Below are 15,879 nucleotides of genomic sequence, written 5' to 3'. Positions count from 1 at the left end.
TTTTTACAAAATAATATAATTTACATTAAAATATTTCATCTTTATGCCAACCTTATTTTTTCTAATTTATAAATATAATAAAAGATGCATATACTGTATAAATTTAAATATACACACACCAGATGTGATGAAAGCATTTTTACTTTAGAAATATGATTATCAAGCTTCAAGGCCATTATCCTAATATTTTCTACTTCAAATAATGATTAATTATAGTGGAGAAAAAGCAAAAGAAAATCTCTAAAATAAAAATTAATACAATTAATTTTATGTTTTTAATAAACTATTCTGTAGGAGATGATGTTATGTACTCAAACACTGATATGAAAATAGATTAGGAATTAAGTGGATACTGAAAATGCAATCAAGTCTAGTTGCAGTGATCTAAAGCTTCATAACTGTGAAGACAGCCAAGTCAGTGCAATCCTGAAATCCAGTTCAGAGTCCTGGTTCAGATATTGTTTTAATATGTCCTTCCAAAAACACTGTCAGGTACACTTAGTGCATGCCTAATATCCCAACTCCTAGGGAGAATGAGGCAGAAGGATCATTAAGTTCCAGGCCAACCTCAGTAAAGTAGCAAGCCCTAAGCAACTAAGTGAGACATCTCCTCAAAATGAAAAATAAAAATGGCTGGGGGTGTAGAGCAGCACCTCTTGAGTTCAATCCTCCAGTACAAAAAAAAAAAAAAAAAAAGACCAACTTATATCCTCCAAGAACTTGTACCTATCTACAGTCATTGAGAAATAATTTTTTCACAAACCATTCCATGCCTGGGCCTTTTGTCATTAGGTCCCTCTTATTTATTTCCAGTATCAGACTAGCTAAACATACTGTGGAAGCTGAATAGTCAACACTGAAGAGAAAATTAAAAATGAAAAACGAAAAGCTCAACCTCACTTAAAACTCTGAAATTCGTGAGTTCTTCTATTACTTACAAGAGAAAAGAGAAGAATGTTAAACATTGGCAAGATATACAACCCACTGTGCACCATGACAGATGCATCTATGTCTAATGATACAGACAGTCATAAAGACAGGACCCTGTTTCCTAAAATGTGAAATCATGTTAAGTACTTCCCCAAATAGACCAATTCACATAGTGATCCATGATGTTGATAACAGCAGATTAGGAGGACAAAGGAAAGTCAAAGCTAATAAAAAATGCTCCAGCTGGGCACAGTGGCACATGCCTATCATCCCAGCAGCTCAGGAGGCTGAGACAGGAGGACTGTAAATTCAAAGTCAGCCTCAGCAGAAAGCAAGACACTAAGCAACTCAGTGAGACCTCTTCTCTAAACAAAAATACAAAATAGGGCTGGGGATGTGACTCAGTTGGTTGAGTGGCCCCAAGTTCAATCCCTAGTACCCAAAACACACACACACACACACACACACACACACACACACACACACACACAAATAAATGCTCCAGAAAGAGAATTTCCTTTGGGTTTTCCAAAAAATGTTAAGAGAAGTAAAAATGTCAAGAGAAGTCAGCTTCTAATCTGATTCATATCAGTCCAGGAAAGGAAGTAAAAGTCTATACCTGGTAACTAGACGGAGGATGAGATATGGAGCTGTTGCAGGTGCCTAGAGTAATTAGCACCAACTACAGGACCTTAGAAAAGCCCAATGGCAACAATAAAATGGTGTGAAGAATTCCATGACAGTCCTGTGTAAGGTATAACATCCCACAAAGACCTCATAGGCCCATCCCAGGACACAAAAATCCCCTAATACAATGTCAGTATCTGGGCAAGGAAAAAGGATGGAAAATGCAGATTCCAAGTCAAAATGTACATTCAGGAGATCCAGTGTTTTGATATTACTTTTGGATAACTGAACCTCTTCCTCCAACATTTTCAAGTAAAATTAACTGAACTGTCAATTGTCTTGTAGGATATACATTTCCAGTTTTCTAATAGGAATAAAATAAATACAATGCTCCCATAAATAATCCTAAAATGTATATATTTCAATCTAATCTTTACTAATCGGAAGAGGATAATATTTTATTTTGAAAATGCACAGAACCTAAAAAATTAATATTCCTGATACAATGAAAATAAATCAATTTCCAAAAAACAGAAATAGGTTCTTGAAATATGACCATCTAGTCAAATAAATAAGTGTGCTATAAAGACACGTAAACCATACTAAAATCATTACAAGGAAGGGCAATCATCAAAAAAAAAGAAAAGAAAAGTAACTGTCTCCCTGTTTGTAGATTGACCACTTATTGGATCACCCAAGAGCACCACTAAAACAAGGTTATACAGAAATGAGTACATACAGATCAATATCCACAAATTGAGACTCTGCAGCAAAACATTCACTCTGGCTAAAGACCATGCTTAAGTGTCTATATGCCCTTGGCATGGAGACAATAATCAATCAGACCAATAATATTCACCAAATTAATGATTGAAATTCATGTCTTTAGAAATGCCAGAATCACCCAGATGAAATTGGGGGCTCAAAAAATGTTCAAAACCACAAGAAAAATAATAGGGAAAAGAGGCAAAAAGAGATCTTAATTTTTGTGAGTTAACAAGACACTCACATATATCATTGAGTCCCAATTGGTCATAGGTGGGGGGAGGCAAGTATAATGTTGGTTATATAGAGGTGTGTGGAGATGCAGGAGAAGTGGGGCTATGTGGGATATTGAGGAAGTTGAAGGGGATCAGAGGGATATGGTGGAAATGTGACCAATTTAAGGTATAAGTTCTTCATGGTAAATTTCCTTCCAATTTAAAATTTCTTACCTTAAAACCACACTATGTACTATATACAACTATAATTCACAAACGGCAAAAAATCAAATTAAAGATGTAATTACCACATTTGTGGAAATATTCTATTTTAAATGAGTCAAGCTGACTTTCCTCACTAATTCATGGGATCAATATTGGAATAGTACAAATATTTAAGATCAGAAACTTTATTATACACTTGTTTCATAGCGTATTTGTATATTACAGATAAATTATTGAAAATGAAATCATTAGTATGCCTTCACATTTCTTCTCTAAACTTAAGGTAAGTAACAGTCACGTTTCCAGAATCCTTATCTCTTTATCAACCAGAATCCCATTGAATCAAGTATGGAAAGGATTTTTTTAAAAACTAGAAAAACACATACAAATATATACACCTTTCTGGGTTCCTGCATATAGTTTTATCCTTTTTTTTTTTTTTTGCCCTGCCATATCTTTTCTATTGCTTTGTAGCAGATGGCAGTGTATCTGAATGAATACCATCTATGTCTCAATAAGCATCATATTCCATAAAAATGTACATAATCTGGTTGATATTCCTGGGAGTGTTTTCTCTCCTCATGGTTCTTGTCAATTTCCAACCCATTTTGAAGAAAAGGGTAGTCTTTAACTAACATCAAACTTCAGGCATAATCTTGCTTTGGTCTTTCTCTTTAGAGAATACCCAAGTGAAAGGTTACTCTGCACAAACTTATTTTCTCCCCATCTTTCAGCTCACTTGGCAATACTGAGATCAGCGTAGATTTTTTTCCTCAGTTGGATGTCTTTTGTTCATTGACTCACACAAATACAACACATACAAATGTAATACATTTTTCAGTTCTAATTTAAGAGAATTTTACTTTCATATTCTTACCTCTGAATTGTTCAGGTGGCATTTGTGAGTTCCTGAAAACCAGCCATCACTTGAACACTGGTCAATGTCCACTTTCTGAAGATTTATATCAACTTTCATGACACCCCTAAAAACAGAAAAAGACAAAATGACCAAATTCATTTGAGCCCTTAACAACTCCAAACTCTTTGAAAATCAGAAAAATCAGCAAAATCTACTAAAATATTTCAAACTGCCCACTCATATTTAACTAAAGTGTACCAAATAAAGACAAACAATAAATCAAAATTAATTCTACCTAGGTCCCAAAGGCAAGAACCCTGTATTGTTCCTTCTTTGGTTTCTCATATAATGCCCAACACTTAACATGTACTCAGTAAATATGTGCTAATTGACTTGACTGTCAATTATTCTGAACATGGTAGAAACCTTGACTCAGAAACACCTGCTCAAAAAATAAAAAATAAAAAAGCTCTCTCATTAAAGTAAATCACACTCACACCCTCATCTCATTTCTTTCAATTCCTATTTTCCATTGTAAGACCCAGGACAGAGAGATTGAAAGAATTAACGGGGAGGACAGTATCATAAAATTAAGCTTTTCGTTCCTCTGATCTTCTATCACAATGACTTTAAACAATTCTTTAGGGCTCCCAATATCCTACACCAAGCATAGAGATTCACAAAAATGAAGACTACACTTCACTGAGTCATTTGAAGAGTCAGAAAGAGAACCCACAAATTCAGAGCCAAAAGCTAAATTACAAAAAGTCCCAAGTTTATCTAAACTTCCTCTATTTTCTTCAAACAATTCTCTACATTTTCCTAATATTTCTCCCTTATATTCTTTAAAATATTTTTTAATTGTTGACAGACCTTTGTTTTATTCATTTATACACAGTGCTGAGAATCAAACCCAGTGCCTCACACATGCCAGGCAAGTGCGCTACCGCTGAGTCACAGCACCAGGTGCCTTATATTTTTTAGTACCACAAGTACCACTAACAGAGCTGCTGCAGAAATATCTGTCCTACATGGAATTGTCACACCTAGACTTTATTGAAATAAACATTCTGTGTTCTGGTTCCTAAAATCTTTTACTTTATAATGCAGATCTTCACAAACTTGAGTAAAAAATAAACATCCCACTAAAAACTGATATATTAAAATATATGTTAAATATCTAAAACCAATTTGAAATATTTTTATATTAAATATATAAAACAAAAAGAGGCTCAAATTCCTCATTTTTAGCTCTTATAGCCATAAAAAACCAAAAATTACAAATGTATGTATATAAAGCTAACAAAAAATAAATTTAGTTTAAATTTAATATTAATTAAATTAAAATATTAAGAAAATTGGTGGTGTTTTGCTAACACTAAATCCCCTTTCAAAATAAGAACATGTAACTTCTGTTTTATATCTTGTGCTTCATTTCTTTCATTTCCTTTCTCCTTTTAAACTACTGGGAAATTTACCAACAGAGAGGCTTACTGTCATTTGGGCTTCAGTTATGGTGAATAAATCATTCACTTTTTTCTTATGTTCTTTTCTTTAACTTGTGAGAAAGCACTAGTTTTAACATGCCCAAAATAGACACTAAAACAAAGGATACTAAAGCCTCCTGCCAGTTTTTGGCATCTAGATAACCCAGAGTATATTTAATTTTTCAGATGAACAGTAAAATAAAAACTCAGAAATTATATGCAAATCTTTCATAACATACTACTCCAGTTTGCAAAACATTACTGTGGACCATAACATTATAAAACAAATGTTCATGTGACAAATAACTGGATTCCCAGTAACCTAATATTTTCATCTAGTTCAATCCTTCCCTCTTTCAACAAATATTTACTATTTGTGCCTACAATATGCAATGAAGGACACAAATATAAAACAATAGATCAGGCTGGGATTGTGGCTCAGTGGTAGAGCGCTTGCCTAGCATGGGCGAACCCCGGTTTGATCCTTAGCACCACATAAAAATAACGGCATTGTGTTATGTCCATCTACACCTAAAAAATAAATAAATAAAACAATAGGTTCAGCCCTGAAGCAACATCAAAAAGCATGACACTTTAAATATCAAAATATAATGGAAAATGGACGCTAAATTCCAGGAACTATGTAAAGCTATCACATTCACAGAGCTTAATTCTAGTATGGGATAGACAGATAACAAATATTGACTGTAACAAATGAGTAAATTATACCACGTGTTATAGAAGAAAAGGTACTACAGGGTGGGAAAATTTTAAACAGGTAAATAGGAAGGGAGTAGAAACACAGGCTAAATTTTTTTAAAAATAGGTGGTCAGAAAAAGGCTTGATGAGATGACATTTCTAACCATGTTGTTCAGGGGATAACTGCAGGGGTTCATATTCACACTCTCAATTACCACTGTCATTAAATTTTCCACTGAACCACTACTGTCCACCACATTTTGGGTATTATTCTTTTGAACATCATGTTCAGAAAGTATTTGTAATTAGTAAACAAATCAAAAATTTGCATTTCTATTTGTACCACAACTGTTAGCAATAATGAAGTCAAGTTTTCCTCTAACATCCTTAACAGTGGCAGAGCTGGGCCACAAGATAGTGGAAATAAGCCCTCTAGAACCGGGATTTCAAGAGGCTGCAATGATTCTAGTCTCTCTCCCGGAGAAAACTGGCTTCAAAAATAGGTATCTTAATTCCTGGGAGCTTTCTCCTTCAATTCCAAATTCATATATGAAAACCAAAAGGTCACCGCAGACTTTAAACCCAACTCCTGAAGCACTCTTGCCCTTGCCTTGTGCAAACCACCAGAGGTAATGAGCCTTGCGTTTACCATCTGGGAAATCAGTGCTGACTCATCATTAGCGCCTTGCCTTGGTGCCTGGAGACCCGAAAAGCCCTGGGGAAGGCCCAGCAGACTTCCTGTGGAGGAAGCGCGGTTTGGGGGATTAAGTGAGAAGAAAACTCTCTTCCTGCAGAAGACTATTCAGCAAAAAGGAGGAAGAGCCCCAAACACTTAAAAGCCCTCAGGCCCAGGCACAGGTTTAGGTGAGGACTGGTTGGGAAGCCTGGCTGAGAGCCCGGCGCCTGCGCCCTGTGTCCCTGGGGGCCTGCGCCACTGGGGCGGAAGTGCTGCTCCCACATCCGGTGAGCCGGGAGGCTGGGAAGCTTTCAGGGACCACAAGTGCTGCTGGTTGGGAGCGTCTTGTCCAGAAAGCAAGGACTGAAAAAAAAAAAAAAAAAAAAAAAAACCTGGTAAGTGGCCCCCAGGGAATGCGAAATATAACAGATGGTATTCCCCAAATACCTGGGTGCCCATCCTGTGCTGTGGCCCATCATGTTCCTTTCCTTTGTCTATCAGATGCAGGAAACCTACAAGCCTCTGTGATTCCTCTAATATTCTTTCTCACTGAGAACAGCAGCCACGCACCTTCAATTGGACTGCCTTGTGGTTTTGACCCTCTGCTTATTTTCCACACCCTCTGCCTGGATTCAGACCTTCATCTCTCACAGGACTAACGTTTTTAATACAGCAATTTGGTTCTGTCTGCTGTTGCACCAGTTGAAGATTACCATTTGTAGGTTCCAAATTTTATACCATACAGGGTCTTTCCTTCAGAAAGAATGGCTGGATACATTTGTATCACAATATGACCTTTGACTCTTCATCATTGTGTTAGAACTCCTGAGCAGTCACAGTATTAACAGTAGCCAAGCGTATACCTGAATGGCACCAACAATTTACCTATTACACAGAAGTGTCTGCAGGCTACTTTAAGCTATTAATAAATCCAGACTAAACAATCCTGCACTACCCATTAGTGGGTTTCCAGAAATGCCCACAATCTAATGAAAGTATAATGGAGACATAATACAGTAGAAAAAGACATAGTGGTTAAATCTGCAAATTTTACAAAAACAATTGACCACAAAATTCATTACTAGTGCCTATTCCAGGATTTTAGAAGGAGGTTCCCATATTATAAACTATAGCTTAAATATTCTACACTGCTATCTGTGTAATTTTTGCAAGCTGTAAATCTGTTCCTGCACTTTTTCTGCTCAAGATCAATATTCTCACTTTCCTAAAGAATAAAATCCAAACCAACCTAGGCACCCTTCAACAGATGAATAGATAAAGAAAATGTGGTATATATACAAAATGGAATATTCTTCAACCATAAAGAAGAATTATGGTACTTGCTGGGAAATGGATGGAACTGGAGAATATCATGCTAAGTCAAAAAGCCAATCTCAAAAAAAACCAAAGGCCAAACCTTCTCTCTGATATGCAGATGCTAATACACAATAAGGAGGGAGGAGGTAAGAATAGATGTTCATTGAATTAGACAAAGGAGAATGAAGGGGAGGGAGGAGGAATGGGACCAAGAAAGACAGTAAAACAAATCAGAAATAACTTTCCTATGTTCATATAAGAATCATGACCAGTGTAACTCCACAACATGTACAACCACAAGAATGGGAAATTATACTTCATGTATGCATAATATATCAAATTACATTGTATTGTCATATATAACTAAAAAGAATAATTACAAATTTTTTTTAAATCCAAGCTCCTCAGTCTAACATTATTGGGCTCCTACTTCTGACTACTCTGATCACTCATGCATACATTTTTTGTTCTAGATAATTTGGAATCCAAAAGAATTCATGCTCTCACAAAAGCCATTCCTTAAAGATGGCTTTATAACTGGAGTCCCTTTGCCTAAACCATGCTTGACATTTTATCTTCTCTTTAAAGCCCTTGATGAACTCCAAGTCTAATTTAGAAGCCACTTTCCTTTATCCCAGAATACAGTTTCCCTTCTTCAGATCACTTAGCACACTTTATTATTTTAGTCTATTGCTTCCACCCTAGACTAAAATTTCCATAGTCCACATCTTTTTTACAGTACTAGCGCCTCATGCATGCTAGACAAACACTCTACAACTGCACTTTTTTTTAAAATTTGAGATAGAGTCTAGCTAAGTCGCCCTGGCTGGCTTCCAACTTGCAATCTTCCTGCCTCAATTTGCTGAGTAGCTGGGATTACAGGTGTATGCCACCATACATAGTTTACTGTGTTTTTTTTTTTTTTACATTTTTCCCTCAGCTCCCAAGTCAGCCCACTACCTAAATTAACATTGGAGAAAACATCAGATGCTAAAGAGAAGCAAGGAGTAAGTAAAATAACAAAAAGAGAGAAAGAAAATCTAAGCAAACTGAAAATGTCTTTAACTACAGTCTATGAAGGGATGAAGAGATAATGGATAATCTGAAGGAAAGCTTTGAGATTCTGCTTTTCCTTCTTTCCCAGGATACCTCAGATGGTAATTCCTTGTTCCAGTTCTTCAAAAAATAAATTTGGCAGTAACAATCCATTCAGTCAACACTGATGGAATACCGGGGCAGAAGTTATGCTGAAATACAGTTGATGAAAACAAGTGCTGCTAGACCAGCTGCCATCAGTCATTCACTTCTAACAATAAATAGGACAGAATCTGGTACCTGGATTTGGGTTGCTCCATTTAAAAAAAAAAAAAACTTAAAATGAGTTGCACTAGCTTTGGGACCATGCAGAGGAAAAAGCTTAAAGGGCCTCAGCTATGTTTAATGAAAGTAGAAATCTATTGGTAAATCTTGAACAATGAAGACAACGTTCTGGAGACAGAAGGGGACCTTTGTTACATAATAAGTGGAAAATTTGGCAAACTGTCACCTGGGAACAAATGAATTTACAGAGCTGACTGAGGAAGTTTCTAGGCAAATGCATAGTACTTCCTGGCTCTTTCTAGCTGCCTATAAAATACAAAATGAAAAATACGAACTAAAGGAAGATCTGCCCCATTTTTGTTATTTCAGTTTTTTAAAAAATTGTGGTAAAATGTACATAAAATTTACCATATTAATAATTTTTAAGTGTAGAGTTCAGTAATATTAAGTACATTCATGTTGTGCAGCAGCAACTCTTTTCATCTTGCAAAGTTGAAACTCTATTCCCATGGCAACAACTGCTTATTCTCTAACCCTGCTTACTGCTTAGAGTCACCATTCTACTTTCTGTCTCTATGAATTTTAATACTGTACCTCATTTATGTGTGATTTTTTGTTACTTATATTTTCATGACTGGCATATTTCACTTACTATACTGTCCCATCATCGTATTATAATATGTGTCAGAATTTCCTTCCTTGTTAAGGTTGAGTAATATTCCATTATATGTATATGCTACATTTTGTTTATCCATTCATCTATGGATGGACATCCTGGTTTCTTTTACCTTTTGGCTATTGTGAATAATTCTACTATGGACCTGTTTAGTTTTTTAGCAAAATTTAGAAAAACTATAAAAATTCTGGACTGCTAGGTTTGAATATAAAACTATTCCTTATCTTCATTTTTCTCTTAGCAAAATATTTTCAAAATATACAATGGCTTCAAAGCAAAGAACCACCACAGGATGGGACTATGAAATCAGTGGATAGATTAAAACACTCAAAGGACAAAACCAGGATCTTCAAAGAAGTACTCCTAAGAAGCAGAAGTAGGTCCTGATAAAGAAATTGGTGATAAGTACTCAAATGGATTTCAGAATTACCAGGGACTGGTAACTGATAATTGTATCTTCTTTCCCTGGTTTTTGACCTGGAGTGCTATTTTTGCTATCCTATCCTTTTACCACATTCTGTGTTGGGTGTGGAGGGGAAGAAAGGGGACAAATAATGTTTGTCTATAGGCTTTCACATTAAGAGGTACTATACTCAAGGAACCATATACATGGAACTTGATCCTCACATGGACCTCCTTTAGATGGGTAGGTTCTGACTTCAAGTCAATGCCACAATAGCATGAGACTGGTGGGCAGAGTGTATTTTACATTTAAGAAGGGCAGGTATCCTGATGTTATTCTGCTGTGAGGAAGACTAAGATGCTAGATGGAGTGACTGTGTGGAGAGAAAGATTTACCAAGCAGTGCCCACATATCCACCATTCCAAATATCCCAGTCTAGTTGCCCAATACATCAGGGAAAAAGCAATCTTAGGAGTGGATCCTCCAGTATCTGCCACCCCATATAGATATAAATATGCACTGATATACATATACAGATGTAGATACATATATATAGTTATATACAACTAAAACAAACTATCCAAGTTAATCCCTTCCCATATTTGTAACCCACAGCATTGTAAGAAAATAAAATGCTTGTTTTATGTCATTGTTTTGCAAGAATTTCTTGCATGGAAATAGGTAACTGGAAATTTACTATGCTGGGGAAGGAACAGTGGGTCAAGGAAAGATAGTCATCAATAGCATATATGTACGTGCATGTGTGAGGGTAGGGAGTATTTATCAACAGTTGCCCTAACTTAAGAAATATTTTAATATAATGAGAGCAACTAAGAACAGAACAGGGAGGAAGAGCAGGAAGAAAAGATTAACATTAAACAGAGACATGAGGTAGGAGGGAAAGGGAGAAAAAAAGGGAAATTGCATGGAAATGGAGGGAGACCCTCATTGTTATACAAAATTACATATAAGAGGTTATGAGGGGAATGGGATAACAAACATGGAGGGAAATGAATTACAGTAGATGGGGTAGAGAGAGAAGATGGGAGGGGAGGGGAGGGGGGATAGTAGAGGATAGAAAAGGTAGCAGAATACAACAGTCACTAATATGGCAGTATGTAAAAATGTGATGTGTAACCGATGTGATTCTGCAATCTGTATTTGGGGTAAAAAATGGGAGTTCATAACCCACTTGATTTTAATGTATGAAATATGATATGTCAAGAGCTTTGTAATGGTGTGAACAACCAATAAAAAAAGAAATATTTTAATAATTGAAATTAGAAATTTTGACATACTCTGAGAAATGAATAGATCAAACAAAAAGAACAAATGCAGCAAGTATTTAAATATTATAATCAGTGCACTTAATTTGCTAGTCATATATGGATCTCATCATATCATTCACAAAGCACTTTGTTAGCACATTCACAGAACATTTACCAAATATTTATCAAAAGTAAAACAAATTATATTGCAAAGGAAACCTCAAATTACATAAAAATCAATGTCATATAATATCTTTTACTCATAGTGCATTAAATTATGAATTGAGTTTCTTAAAAGGACAGCTTAAATAAATTTTGTTTGTTTGGAAAATAAAAATATTTGTACATTACACTTAAGTTGAAATTATTTTAAGGACTGAATGATGCTGAAAACTCTGCATGCAAAAATTTTGTGTAACATTGACAAGAGAAGGAATTTGTTGTTGTAAATACTGTATATTTATCAGGGAACAAATTTTTTAAGAAAACCCTAAATGTTTAATTCAAGAAGAAGAAAGTGAGGAAATACAAAGAAAAAACAAAGATTGAGAATGTATGTAAAACAGGTAGAAGAGACACATCAGAAGAACAAAGAAGTCAACCTAAATGAGTTCCCTCTTTCAGAAGCTGGAACAAAATAATGACAAAACTGGACTATAACACACACAAAAAAATACCCATATATCCATACTCATAAATCAATGATTAAATGAGGAAGAAAGAGAAACTTTCTTGCAGAAGAATTTCAGTTGATAAATGTTGAATGAATGAGGGAAATAGAAAATCATCAGAACACTATAGTAATAATTGCTGCTGGCAAGACCTGCCAACAAATGCTAATGCTAGTGGGGAAAATTTTAAGTAGAAACAGCAATAACTTCAAAAGTATCCCCCAAACATTTATTACTGCAGTGATTTTAGCATGTCTAAGAGACTTTCTCCTTTCAGGAAGAAGTTACTTCACTCTACCCCCACCTGGAGTATGGGCTTAATTTAATGACTCATTTGTAATGAATAAAGTATGGTCAAGGAAAATTAGTAACTGTAGAGTGGAAAAATCTGGCAAAAACTATTCAACCAACTGATCAAAGATCACATCACCAATAATAAAGCATATGATGCCATGAACTCTGATATGATGTAATGAAAAGACTGATTCCTATTTATTGTATTTTTTTGAGAAGTTCATATACTCAGTCTAATCATAAACTATAAGACAAATACAAATTGGGAACATTGAACAAAACACCTAATAGTCTTCAAATAATGTCAACACATGGTTGATAAGAAATTTATCGGAAAGCCTAAGAAATTGATTAGAAGAAACTTGACAGCTAAATGTAATGTATTCATTTTCTAGTGTGCCATAATAATACCTCAGACTAGGTGAAAAAGCAAAACTTTGTTTTTCACAATCATTTTGATGTTTAGCATAAAAGTGCCATTAGGGTTGGTTTCTTCTGAGGCCTCTCCCTCAGAAGGTTAGTCTAGGGCAGTCCTCTCCCTGTCTTTATGTGGACTTCCCTCTGCCTGCCTGTGTCTTAGTTTTTTTAATAATATCTTGTTGGGATAGGGCCCACCCTAATGTCCTAATTTTAACTTAATTATTACTTGTTTAAAGATGCTATTTCCCAATACAGTCACATTCTGAGATAGTAGAGGTTAGGATTTCATTATATAAGGAGAATACAATTGAGTCCATAACATGGTATCCTGCGTTGGATCCTGGAACAGAAAAGGGATATAAGTGTAAATCCTGGGGTAATCTGAATGAAATATGTGGTTTAGTTAATAGCGCTGTACTAATATTTCTTACTTTTGATAATTTTACGTGGTTAAAATGTTTTATTGCAAAAAATACTGAGTGAAGAGTATATGGGAACTTTCCATAACATCTTTGTTAATCTTCTGAAGTCTAAAATTATTTCAAAACAGTTTTTAAAAATTTAGATACAAGAAAATATAAATAAGGGAGTCCTGAATAGTTATAGAGAAAATGTGCAAATAAACAGAAAGTAAGAAAATAAAACAGTGAAAAGATACAAAGGAAATGTGTAAAATAAATATCATGCTTACCTGTTCTTTAACAAACTTAAAAATCTAGAGAAAAGGGATAAATTGATAGAAAATATAAAAAGTCAAATTTGTTCCAAGAGGGAATAGAAAGCTCGAATAGAACAATATGCATAAAAACTTTAAATCATCACTTCCCAGAATCACTTCCATCCTAGATGGCTTTGTATATGAATTCTACCAAACTTTTTAAAAATAACAGTTCTGTTTTCATAAGTGTTCACAAACAAAAAGAACAGAAACCTTTTAATCCATTTCATGTGATTTTGATTCCAAACCACAAGATGATGACAATACCAAAAAAAAAGTAACCATATTTTAACAATGCATACATATTCAAGAATCCTAAAGTAAATATTGAATAAATATTAAAATATACTAAAATAATTATATACCATGAGTCAACGGAATATATAGACCACCAGAAAATATGTCAATGAAATTCACAATATAAAAAATGAGAAAAATGTTTATCAGTTTTAAAAGGCAGTTTACAAAATTCAACATCTAAATTGTTTAAATTAGCAAACTAGAAATAGAAGGAAACTCTAACTTTGATAATGCTTGCCTCTAGAAAAATTATACCAAGGAGAAATTTATTCTTTAAGAAGTTCCCTTTAAGGCACAAATGCTTACTATGTCATTGATGCTGTGTAATAGAGTACTAAAAGTGCTAACTCTATAAGAACAAACAAATTAAAAGAAAGGAGATGGCAAATATCAGAAGAAATTAAATCATCATTCTTTGTAGAGGATGTGACCATTTACCTAGCAAAAAATTAACAAATATGAGAACAATAAGAAATCTCAGTAAGTTTGTTGGGTAGCAGATCAAAGAATGAAATCCATTATGATTTCTCTACACCAATAGCACCAATAAAAAATAACTAAAAATATATTTTAAAAAGCAACAAAATCCATAAATTAATCAATACTGCACAAAACCTCTATGGAGGAATTCTGAAAATACAAATGAAGAACAAAATAGATGCTCTGAACAAATGATGAAACATCTCATGTTTTCAAAGGGGATAATTGATTATAATAAAATTGTCAATTCTCAAACAAAGCTATAAATTTAATGTGAAACTAATTAAAATTCTGTTAAAAAAGAAAAGAAAAAAGGAGAATTTACCCAACCAAATATTAAGATATATGACCCAATCATGGTGGATATAAGCCAGGGACCAAAAAAAGAAAGTTTAGACACAAACATGAATATTAAGTACTTCTGTGTATAAAATAGGATGACAGTAATAAGAAGTAGTTCACTAAATTGGTACAAATAATAACTGGATCCACACCCAATATCACTGCACACAGGTAAACTCAAGACTTGGGTGGGGTGGGGGGAAGCTAATAGTTGATAACATCAGATAATATTTCTGTAATGATCTATTGAAAAATTTCACAAATTAAACACAAAAGCATAAACCATAAGGCAAATTTTTAATTAAGTAAAGAACATCAGAAATTTTAAAATTCTGTACAAGGGAGGACATTATGGACAAACTTAATTGAAAGATGACAGATTAGATGCTTTTGCAATGTCTATAATTGATGGGGAACTATCTCAAATACCCCAAGCTCTGTTGCAACCCAGACAAAATATAAGAATCAGAACAGAAAATAGGCAAAGGATATAAATAAGCAGATTACAGAAAAGTAAGCCCAACTGGCCCACAAGCATATGAAGAGATGCTCAAGGTCATAAGTAATCAGAGAAATGCAAATTAAAACAATAATGAGATATCACTTCACATTCGTTAGACTGGCAAAAAAAATAGAAAGTTATGTAATACCAAGAGTTGACAGGAATACAAGGCTACAGAATCCTTGCTGGAGGGTATATAGACATACAGTCTGTCTAAACAGCAATCTAATATTTAGCACATTTACCTCTCCCTATGATCCTGAAATCCTGCTCTTGAGTTTATTTTTCAAAGAAAATCTTACACTCAGAAAGTTGGGGCATATAATAAAGACTGTGCAGTAGTAGAGAACTGGTTATAGATGTAGAAATATAAGAGTTTAAAAACTAAGTTGTGTGAATAAAAAAATGAGATATACAACAATTACTAAAATTATTTGCAGGATAGTCGAGTTGAATCATGGGGAAGATTTTTTTTTAATGTAAGTGATTTCCTTTCTTTTACCATATAACTAGAAGATTCCAGATTCACATTTCATTGACTTTTAAGTTTTAGCTTAAGTCGTCTTTGGGTATCTTCCTCACTTGAGGCCTCTCTCATCCTGATAAAGCATTGCTTACAAAAACACCCAGTGTGGCTATCACTTAGCTCAAGTCCATAACTACAGAAAGTACAAGAAGTACAAA

General features: G+C 34.4%; 1 protein-coding gene across 1 annotated transcript in view; it reads right to left on the bottom strand.

Moving 5' to 3' along the window:
- Window positions 1–15,879, bottom strand: part of GPR158 (G protein-coupled receptor 158) — a gene marked incomplete at both ends in the record, with an annotated part of 431,513 nt that overhangs the window by 395,772 nt on the left and 19,862 nt on the right. Inside the window, one exon of the mRNA XM_081298275.1 lies at window positions 3,640–3,745. Coding sequence (XP_081154401.1) covers window positions 3,640–3,745 — 106 coding nt within the window. The remainder of the gene's footprint in view (window positions 1–3,639; window positions 3,746–15,879) is intronic.

This window comes from Spermophilus citellus (genome assembly GCF_964194105.1).
Source record: "Spermophilus citellus genome assembly, chromosome: 6".
In the NCBI taxonomy this organism is placed as follows: domain Eukaryota; kingdom Metazoa; phylum Chordata; class Mammalia; order Rodentia; family Sciuridae; genus Spermophilus; species Spermophilus citellus.
This window is presented reverse-complemented; position numbering and strand designations above follow the sequence as displayed.